Source organism: Lycium ferocissimum, chromosome 11 (genome assembly GCF_029784015.1).
Source record: "Lycium ferocissimum isolate CSIRO_LF1 chromosome 11, AGI_CSIRO_Lferr_CH_V1, whole genome shotgun sequence".
NCBI classification, from domain to species: Eukaryota; Viridiplantae; Streptophyta; class Magnoliopsida; order Solanales; family Solanaceae; genus Lycium; species Lycium ferocissimum.
Genome location: NC_081352.1, coordinates 53,764,507 through 53,776,035, shown reverse-complemented (window position 1 = coordinate 53,776,035; position 11,529 = coordinate 53,764,507). Strand labels below are relative to the sequence as shown.

General features: G+C 34.9%; 1 protein-coding gene across 1 annotated transcript; it reads right to left on the bottom strand.

Moving 5' to 3' along the window:
- Window positions 1-433: 433 nt before the first annotated feature.
- Window positions 434-5,600, bottom strand: LOC132037256 (uncharacterized). Its single transcript, XM_059427750.1, has 6 exons — window positions 5,236-5,600; window positions 4,103-4,210; window positions 3,369-3,530; window positions 3,097-3,268; window positions 839-912; window positions 434-682 (listed from the first exon to the last, which is right to left on the bottom strand). The coding sequence occupies exons 1-6, from the start codon at window positions 5,545-5,547 to the stop codon at window positions 602-604; spliced, it is 909 nt and encodes a 302-aa protein (XP_059283733.1). The 5' UTR covers window positions 5,548-5,600; the 3' UTR covers window positions 434-601.
- Window positions 5,601-11,529: the final 5,929 nt, after the last annotated feature.

The window sequence follows — 11,529 nt, the reverse complement described above, 5'->3', positions numbered from 1 at the left end:
CATGGAGATGACACATAAATAGAGTAAACATTTAATGAAAAATTATAACTTAGACATAAATAAGGATAAAGTAGATCAAATACCTTCGTAATTAATACTAGTATTTCTCAGGGACGGGTAAAACAAACGAGCAACAAATAATTTGAGACGTGGGAGTGGGTATTGCTCCTCTCGATCAACGAGCAGCATCTAGCAAATTGTGGATCCTTTGTTCAAGTATATGCACATGTTTCCTTCTAGATTTCTGACATAGATTTCAGTAGTAGGAAGCATGTATCCTTTTTCCCCTTAATTTAAATCAACCTCTCCCTATCATTGAGAATATGCGAAACAAATGGCCATCCTTCCAATCCAGAAAAACAAAACAAAAAAACTCCAAGTTAAAATTACTGATGAAAAGATTTTCAAAAAGCAAACTAACAAATGAAACAGCTTTCTACTTGTAACAATGTTCCCATTTTGACAACAAAAGATATTATCAACATGTACAAGCACATGGTATGGCAAAAATGGCAACAGCATGCCAATGGTAATTCAAATTAACATCTCTGCTGGCAGACACAAGTTATAATTTTTATTTTGTGAACACTGCAAACTATATTCAACCCGTGAAGACCCTCTTCATAAAACCTTGTAAAGAGCCTCCCATCCCTGAACCAACTGCTTCAGCCAGCCGTTGTGCCTGCAAAATTCCAGGTTTATTCTCAGAACTAAAACTTTGAAATGCAAAATTGAATCCTAGACTCTTTTCAGGGGGTCTACACATCCCTTTTAATATATGTCCTCTGGGGTCCATACTACTAGTTAAAACAAGATCATCACAGTAGCAGCAAAATACCTCTTGAGCAGTCTTCTTCAGATCAAATGCATCTTTAGTTCGCGCATCCAAGAATGCCCATGTATCACGAAAATCTGTCAACAGAAGCATAAACAATAAATCCCTCAAATATAAGAGAGACATCAACTAAAACAAATAATATCTATACAAAGATCAGAGAAGGGACAATTTTTTTTTTTTTTTTTGGGGGGGAGGTGGGGGTTGTGTAGAGTGGAAAGTATTCCAATAGAGGCACTCACAAGAGAACTTTTGTATGGTATATTAGCTACCCAACTAATAACCAGAGATTTGGAAACATTAGGCTTCAACAATAGCTCTAAACCAAAGAGTAGATGAAGCAGATTGCTCATGTGGGCTATTACTTCAGGATCAAAAGTGGTACACGAGAGGTACAAGAAAGGAGACCAAAGGAAGATGAATTATAAGACTGCAAGGCAACTTGGAAATGATAAGAAGCAGAGTTGCGTCAAGCTTCATGAAGCTTAGATTATTAGAAAGCACCAAAACCATATGAAATCCATTTCTTTGGGATATCTGTTATGAGGTTTAACCTCCCTTTCCATTCTAAAACCATCCGTGTTTAACCTTTCACCAAAAGATTCCTAATCCAACAGAAAATATCTGGCAGGGGACCCTACAAAGTAATTTCTATTGGAAAATATGCAACACCTAATACATAGCTAGAGCAAAGTTGTTAAAATAACGCATCAAAAGAGGACCTCGTACCAAATACTCCTTCTGAGGCAAGTGTCCTATTTTTTTTTTTATTTTTTTTTTTGTGTCCTGTTTTTCACTTGAAAGTATTAAGAGAGTTGGAAAGGTGACATGTCAGGTACATATATTACATTTTATATTTTTAGGATTCGATAAACTAAAATTTTGTACATTAAAGAGCGTTATTGATTCCCCATACAATGTTTATAATTTATAACATCTAATATACTTTATGCAAGGAATGGGAAAGTACATTTATTTATAGCCTAGAAATCGTCGAGGTCAAGTGGTGCACCAAAGTTCGAAATTTTGTAGATAATCGCCCCCCCCCCCCCCCCGCACCCCCCACCCCACACACCCTTCTCCACTTAAATACCAGGCTTTTGTTTGCGGTAGGGTTCAACCCCGTGTCAGGTGCCTAACCCACACATCACGCACTGCGCTCTACCACTAAACCGAAGGCAGGGGGTGGGAAAGTGTCATGATTTTTAATAAGGGAACATGTCATGTTTTTAACTTGACACAATTAAGAGAGTTAGGAAAGTGACATGTTACACTTCTTAAATATAGAAAGATGGAAGTGATTTATTGGGTCCATAATTTACATTTTATTTTTTAGGATTGTATTAAATAAGATATTGTAAGATAACGCGTAGGCATTTATAGCATATAATATCTTAAATACTTTATGCCTAAATTTGGACGCCAACACAGAATTTTGTGTTGATGAATATACTGTTACCATTCTCAAGAAAAATACTTTATGCCAGCAATATCATGGGATGACCCAAAAAGTTGGCCGTTCATTTAGGATTAAGTGTGTACATTTTATATATTCCCACAGGTACAACACTGCTATTGCAAAATATGTCCTCTATTGGCAAGTTCAGTTTGATGAACTAAGGCTCCAGTAAGAGTACATCTTTTGCGGGATTATTATGCCCAGAGATACTTCAGTTCTCATGCCTCCTACAACAAAAAATACTTTGTTCCATAATTTAAAGAGTGATTCGGCAAAACGAGGAGTATTGAGTAGTTTCGAACAACCTAAGAGGCTTCCTTCCAATTATATGACATAGTTCCGTGTCAATAAAACAGTAGGAAGCAGGAAGAACTGTTGATGGTGCGGCATGTCAGGATTAAAAAGGAGCCCTATTTTAATTTAAAATTTTAGTAAGACTTGGACCATAATATTAGAAATATCGCAAGAGAAGAATGACCATCGGACAAAATACATAACAGTTCAACTCCTATTCATACTCTAAAAGCTAGATGTTTAGTAGTTTTGTTCAGTTGGAGCTTTCACTCCCCTGTTAATAGCATTGACAATTACCTGGACTTTGTTAGCTCCATGGTTCTTGCATACTCTAACTTAGTTTCCTCTCTAAAAGCTTACTAGCTTTTGTTTTTGCCCCAAAAGCTCCCAAGCTTTTGCTTTTGTAAAATGGCACCTTCCAGTTGCCTTTCTTAATGGAAACTTCTTACTTCATTAAAAAAGAAAAAAGAAAAAAAAAACTATATATATATATATATATATGACACACCTGGAGAGCTATCTGTCAGCATATATAGTTCTGTCGTGGAGTATATTCCACCTAGGACAGTGCGCTTCACATACCAATCAATTTCACTGGCATCATCACCAACAGCATGCCAGATCTCATCAACAAGCATTGCACGCTGCTTGAAGCTTGTCGGAACATTCAAGGGTTGAGCCTACAATCAGTAGTTGTTTTCTGAAACACTTCTGCTCATTTTATACAGATCTACAAAAGAAAGGGGCCTGAAAAGATGTAAACTTTAAGGAGATAAGTACCTGTATACTGAGAGCTTGGGCCCATTTTGATATGTAAGGGATCTGCATTTCCAAGCGGATTCTGACAAGCTTTGCTACCCGCTCGCTGGGTATCAAGTTTTTCAGATCTTCCTTTGATTCAATGATATCGATGAGTCTTTCCAGACAGTCATCCATAAAATACTGAGAAAAGAAGTGCAATATAATAAATTAATTGAGGAATAACTTATTGATTCACGCAAAAAGAGAAAATACAAGCATGAACTAGATCAGCTAAACTACTGTTAAATGTTAATACAGGTAAAAAAAAACCAGTTTAAGTCAGAAGGCGTTGTTGTATATGATTCAAGAAAAGATGAAGATTGAATGCTGAATGAGCACTAAGCACCTTGCCAATGGTAAAATGCGTTAAAAACAAAGTCAGAGACTGTAATGTTTAAGCTTTTTAGGTCAGAAATCTCTTAGACTTTAGCTCATTCTTTGGTATGGTCATCATGGAGGGCATGTAGCTATATAGTTATATATATATAAGCTACAAGGGAGTTCCTTTGAGTTACACTTATAACAGACAATAAGTTGTGGGGATAGAATACGAGGAAACCAAAAGAAGAGATTAACAAAACTGAGGGGCAAACAGCCTTATATAAACATTTTTAGAAAAGTCAAAGATGTTGGAGCTCTATAATGCCCGCAAAAAAATTAGTCACATTAAAAAATCCAACATTATGAGTAAATGTAGGTGAACCGTCGTTTACCTCCACTAGAGCAGCTTCTTTCCGAGGAAATGATCCAATAATGGAAGGCGACACCCCGACATCCCTTGCACCTGCAATCATTGCCGTTTCAGTCCATCCTAGCCGAATCTGCAAACAAGTTACCCAGCACCAATTTCAAGTCTGATATATTAAAAAAGGGGATACAGGTTGTGTGTCTCTATGACAGAAAATGTTTCTTGAAAAGAATTTTCCTTGATGAAATCATTTCAGTGTTTGGTTGCCCTAAATTGTGAAAAATGTTATCCCCAATGAAAATATTTCCACCAAAAGGGAGAAATGACTTCCTTCGCTAATCGGGAAGTCAATTCCCCTTATCAAGTACCTCTTCTTTACCCCACATCACTTGCTTCAATCAACACGTACGCTCTATTGTCACCACCAAATCATTATCCTCATACTTACCATACACTTTGCAGTTACCAGCCTTTACACCCAATCATACAGAGGAAAACAGTCAAGAAAATGTTTCTCAAAGTAAAAACATCTTCCCCTGAAAATACTTCAGGAAAACACCTTCCTCCATATCATCCACATTTGAGGTTAAAAAAAAAAATTGGTTATGTATATAAGGTGAACCTTCCATTACAAGACATCATCTTCCTTTCATCAGGAAAACTCTACTAACTTTTAAATGAGGCACATTTTTTTATTTTATTTTTTTTAAACATTCTTGTCTTCTCCGTCTCCTCTTCTCATCTTCTCTTTATTTAGTAGCGTTATTTAGTATTAGCGTAGTATCCTATTCTTCAATTTTCACTCTTGTTATTTTGCTGTCGTCATTTTCCTTTCTATACTGTTTTTTCTACACTTATTCTGAGCTGAGGGTCTAGAACAGCCTCTCTATCCCGCCCGTATAGGGTAGGGGTAAGGTCTGTGTACACTATACCCTCCACAGAGCCCGACTTGTGGGATTACACTGGGTATGTTGTTGTTTTCTTTTCCAATTGAATTACTGAATGTAATTAGAGAAACTACTTATACAACAAAGAATCACAAGGAGCATAAAGGTCAAATACATCAATCTATGCACCAAATCAACAACATTATCCCCAAAAAAGGAATTCAATCACATAAATCTACACATATAATCCTCACGTAAAATGTAAACTCACCACGTGAAGGAGAGAGGCACTGAGTACACGCGCCTCTTCGTCCTTATAATGCGCTTTAGGCCGCCTAGATTTCTCATCAGTATCCTGATGATGACGTGTCCTTTCTTCTTCTTCCTTATAAGATGATGACGATGCGGTAGAGTCAGCCGGATTAAACCTAGGCGGCATAGGGTTAGTATTCTGATCAGGGATGTTTCCCGTGGAAGCTGACGTCATAAATCGATTTGCTGGTAGGCTTCGAATATGTGATATTGCGTCATGGTGACGGCGGTATAACGCCGGTAATAACCGCTTTGCTGCCGATCGATACATTGTCAACGATTTGTTCCGCAACTAATAGGGACAGGAAATTCAAGTGTGACAGTGAGTATGAATTTTTAATGAATAAATATCAGGGAAAGAAAAGGCTCCACGTAAAGGAAGTGCAGTGCTGAAACTTGTTTAATGTAGAAGCCACTGGATTATTAATGGGGTAAGATTGAAATTGATAAACAATTCAAGGGGCTAACTGTATACTCCTTCTGTCCCAATTCACTCGTATTTCGAGACTCAAATAAAAAAAATTTGATTCTTTATATATTTTTTTAATATTTTAAATTATAAATTATTGTAACTTATACTACTTTTTATCTAGATCCAAATATGTATATCTTATTTCAAATCTTTTTAAAAAAAATTCACGTCTGAATTTAGATTAAAATTAAATTATTTGACTCTTGAAATCGAAACTGTGCATTAAAAATTGGGACCGAAGGACTATGTATATTGTGTATTTATACAAACACACTCAATTGTATTTTAAGCCTGTAAAATTTCATCTTTTTTTTTTTTTTTTTTTTTTTTTGGTTAAAACCTGTAAAATTTCACGTCCCTGGATAATAATCATGTCTTGCTTCATCCTTGAAATTTTACAAATTGATCCCTGTAAAAACTTCATATAAGTAGAAAAAAATTTGAGAGGAGAAATCACTAACAGTAAGTGCCTGTTTCGAAAACCACCTGGTAATTGGAATTGGTGTAGTTACTAGGGTAGTAATTAAACAGCCTAGTAATTACATAGTAGTGTAATTATAACAACCTGTTTATTTGTCATAACGTAATTACAGTGTAATTACAAGCGTGTTCTTCGGTTGCACAAGTGTAATTACACTGTTAGTTTAATTTAAAAATAAAATAAAATTTAATATTTAAAAGATATTTGCCTTTATAAATGATATTGAATTAGTTATTTAATAACACATTGTTTCTTGAAAATATATTAATTAATAATCGTATATTTGTAACTAATATTGTAAAAAAATAATTGATATATATTTTTCAAATTAATAATATTTAATTTTAATTAATTATAAAACTTAAAAGAAGACTTTTTTTGTGAGAACATCATGGATTGGATGTTTGACAAGAAAATAATATTTATAAATATAATGCCATAACATTATTCAAATGTTTGACGCAAAAAAATCCATCAAATGTAAGTGAAAAACAAACAACATGCAATGTGAAAGCAAATAACTTAAAATTGAAAATATAACCTAAATTCAAAATACAAAAGAAAAAGTTTAACACAATACTCTTATGTCAAATTCTAACATTACATAAGTAAGTTCCGACGTAACTTAAGTAAATAATTCAAAAGAAAGGAAAAACATAAGTCAATAACCTCATTCACAACGAAATTCTACTTTAATAACGTCATTCGTTATATGTCAAGCTTGTTAATGACTCATTCTTTACAATATTAAGAAGTGTAGTTTCAAAATTTAGAATAATAACACGGTTATGCTAAATGAATAAAAAAAAAATACGAGCAATTACATGGAATCACAAGAATTAAAGGTTGTAACCCTGTAATTACATGGTGTAATTACAACCAATTCTCAATCCCCCTTGAGAATTGGAGAGTATAATTACACCCTCTCAATTGCATCCAATTCCCACTTAACTGTGTAATTACTTGATCAAACAAATAGGTCAAATTGTGTAATTACACCCAATTCCAATTACCTGGGTGGCTTTCCAAACAGGCTCTAAATAAATTATTAAATGAATGAAAAAAAGTAGTAATAGTAACAAAAAGGCAAAAGACATAAATTGACTCTTAAACTATACCCCAAATGTCGATATCACACTTAAACTTTACTAGTGACCTATTACACACAATATATGAAAAAGTGATATTATTTACCCCCTGAGAGCTGAAAACCAATCACATGGTGGGAGGTGTTACACACTCTCTCGCCACACCAGCGCCATGTCAACACCACGTCAGAAATCTTTTAATTTTTAATATTTTAATACTGAAATGAAAAATTATAATTAAAAAAAAATAGATTTTAATTAAAAAAAAAATCTTTTATCACTCCTTCTTCTCCATTTCAATCCCCCCCCCACCACCCCGAGCTCACAAACCCCTTCTTCTTCATTAGCACAGCGCCCCCCCCCCCCCCCCCCCCCCAAACCCTCCCATCTTCCTCTAATTTTTAATTTATATTCTTTTCCTTTTCTTTATTCATTTGATTTGCTTTAGTTAATTATATTTATACTAATTAATTCCTAATTAAATGTTTAAAAATCCTCCAATAATTATATTTCTTCATTAATAAACCACCCCCACCACCCCATCTCACCGAAAATGGGTGAGATCTGGACGGAACTGGCGGTAGTTCAACGTCGGGGCCGAACGACGGGTTGGGGTGGGGAGGGGAGAGGGAGAGGGTGGTGGTGGTGGTGAAATGAAGAAGAAGGGTTTGGGGGTGGGGTAGGGTGGCGTGAAGGTAGAGGAGAAGGGAGGGTGGGGCGGCGGTGGCGGTGGTGTGAAGCTAGAGGAGAAGGGGGTGGGGTGGGGGTGGCAGTGGTGGTGGTGGTGGAGGAGCTCCGACGGAGGTGGAAGTGAAGAAGAAAATGAGGGGTGGGGTGGGAATTACAAAAAATTGAATTTTACAATTTAAAAAAATAAATAAATAAATAATATATAACCAAAACGCGCCTCTTTTTTTATTATTTTTATATATTGTGCCACATCAGATCTCAGGGGGTAAATAATATCACTTTTTCATATATTAGGTGTGTAATAGGTCACTAGTAAAATTTAAGTGTGATATCGACATTTGAAGTATAGTTTAAGGGTCAATTTGTGTCTTTTGCCTAACAAAAATCTTTAAACCATTAGGAAAGCAATGATCATTGGCCAAAACCATGCTTCAATATTTTTGTCATAAGCTAGAATTCACATTGAAATCCCATTTCGTCTACCAAAATAAGGAGATACTCTCTCATCCCAAAATAAGTGTCATCTTAGCAAAAAATATTTATTTTAAAATTTAGGATTCAGGACAAAAATTGGTAACTATTTCCATTTATATCCTTAGCATTAAAAAAGTAGTCTTTTTTAATATTACTCAATTCTAAAAAAAAATATGTAATATATAGAATAGGGATATTTTAATGTACTTATTTATTGATTTCTTAATGAGTATGATTTTTGCTAAGATAACACTTATATTGATTTCTTAATGAGTATGATTTTTGCTAAGATAACACTTATTTTGAACGGAGAGAGTATAATCTTTTAACTCAAACATAATGGTTGGAGCCTTTTGAAGACTTCATGAACGTAAGCTCAAAATAATAAATAAGCAATTATAGGGGAAGGGGAATAATTGAAACCTTAGAAATTAGAATTAAGAGCACATAAATACTATAAAATATCTAACAAAGAAAAAAGTTATAAGGAAAGGGTAAAAGTTGGTTCATTGTATTTAGATACTTTTTGGACTTCGTAAAATAAGATAAATAGTGAAATGTGAGGGAAAAAAAGCAATGTATATTTACCTTTCTGTACACGAATATAATGTAGTTGGAATAGTGTTTGATTATAAGGGCTAAACCGTCACTCAACTTTTGACAGGGTCGTGACCCCCACAAAGGGGGAGGGAGTCAGCTGACCATTTCAGCTGGCTCAAAACGTAGAGCTATTCAGGATCAGATGTACCAATTTGAATGGCGGGCTCGACTTTATTTATGGCAAAAAAAAAAAATTAGAATTGATTGAGACTGATTCAACCATTGCTAGACTGATCATGATACAAGAGGCGTTTGCACCCTGAGCTGTTGATACAATAGTCAGGAAAATTGTTACATTGTTGAGGCCTATAGATGGAGATCCTACAGGGTTAGACATGAAAATAGACCATTCCGAACCTTTTCCACGTGGAACTCAACCTCAAACAATGAAATCTTCCTTGAAAACAAATAAAAAAGGATTGAACTTGTTACTTAATTGATTATTAGCAATAGGAAAATCCCAGGCAACTTAAATTTTTAATCAACTTTTGACTTATATTGGTCCCACTTTTAGTATAGATATGATATGACATGGGCCAAGTGTGAGAATGTCAGAATGTTACTTCCTTCTGAAATGGAGTTACACGCGGCAGCCACTTTTTCCAGCGCCATTTAAGATCCAATCATTTTAAAATCTTTTTGTATCCATGGCCGGTATAGGCAAACTTCAAAAACACTTGTATCATTTGCTATTTATGGGCCAAGTGTGAGAATGTTAGAAATGCTACTTCTTTCTGAAATGGAGTTAATTTCGCAGGGAAACCATTTTTACAGTGCCACTTAAGGCGCAATCACTTTTTAATTTTTTTTTTTTTTTGTTTTGTATCTGTAGCCAATATAAGCAAACTTCAAGAAAAGTTGTTATCCTTCGTTGTTGTAGTATTTTCGATTATGAAAAGTGAGTTCAAATCAAGTGGATATAGTTGGAAAAACTTGAAAATATTAGCAAACCAAACTTCCGGCGCGATTGTCTGAAGTTTGGCCTTGGCAAGTCAAACTTCAGATGCAAATTTCTTTAACATCGACAAAAGTTAAAAAGGACGCCCTGTGAAAATTCTTGTTACTATACGTGTGATGATAGATTCTTGTCGATTTCACAATCTGTTTTTTTTTTTTTTTTTTATATAGTTATGATGCTTATGTAGTGGTAGTTTTTCTATAAAATCTTATACATCCTTGAATGTCCTGTAAAATATGCAAAGTAAATACAATGTCTGAAGGCACTTGCTCCCCCTCTTTTAGCCTGAAGCTAGAAAAGGGGAGATTTAGTAAAGTGAATGCATGATAGTGTCCTTTTACTTCTAATGTTCTTCCAACAATGTTGATCCAGGTTACATGCTTCTCATTAGCATTTTCATGCTCATCGTGTAACTGCAACAATATACAACAAAATTTAATGCCCCATCTCTAACAAGTTGCAGAGATGGAGACCATGAGATACGTGAATGTTAAAGAGATCATCATAGTTATTTAGTATATCAATATGCAGGCACTTTCATCTTTGCTCCATTCTTGGGGTTGAAGCTTTTCTTAAGTGCATTCAGGAGGTAAGGTTCCTGATTCTTTGGTGTTGATATTCGATATTTGAGTGTGGATTTGATTAATAGCAGCTGTGTGATTTCTTATAATACTTTATTCTAGAAAGTAATAAGTATGGTCATAGTGAAGGAGTAGGCTGTCTGATTATTTTGTTTTCCAATTCTTTGTGTTGCCAATTGCCGTTTGGTTATAGTGGACAGTGTTCTAACAAAACCGTCAGTAGTCATTTGTGTGAAACTAGGAGGGAAATATTATGTTAAAAGTTGGAGAAAATTATGCACAAAATCTTTGAGTACTTGACAAGCAAATGGAAAGTTCCAAAAGCAACAATTACTTTTTCCCTTTTTCTTCTTTTCAGTGTATTCCATCACAGGAAAGCATATATTTTGGAAAAGTCCTCGCATGAAGTTTACAAGTGTGAGTGGAGCAAGATATGAGGTTTTATATAGAATCAGATTTTCACTACTTTAAGATCTTATAGTATTATTTATTTATTTTCTCTTTTTCAAAAAGAAAAGACTTTATACAGTTTGTTAATCAACATTCCCACTTCAATGCTGTCATTTTGTTTCCACTCTTCCTAGTCTGAATGCAGAGGTCATAAATTGCGTGATCCATCCGGTTCTGCAAGAAATTGGCCATTTATTTTACTACAAGAGAAACATCAGATCTTTGGATAGTGAATCTGAGAGACTGGATAATATCAAAAGTGGGGTGCAGCTAAGAGTGGAGGCTGCCCCGAGAAACTTACATGACATTTCACCCAACATCGAGGCTTGGTCAACTAGTGTTAATACTACTACTTCCAATGTGGCGGGTGTAATGCAAGGTAGAGCTGAAGTTGAAAGAGGTTGTTTCTACGGTTGGTGTCCAAACTTCAAGTAAAGTCACTTGCTGAGCAGGAAAGCT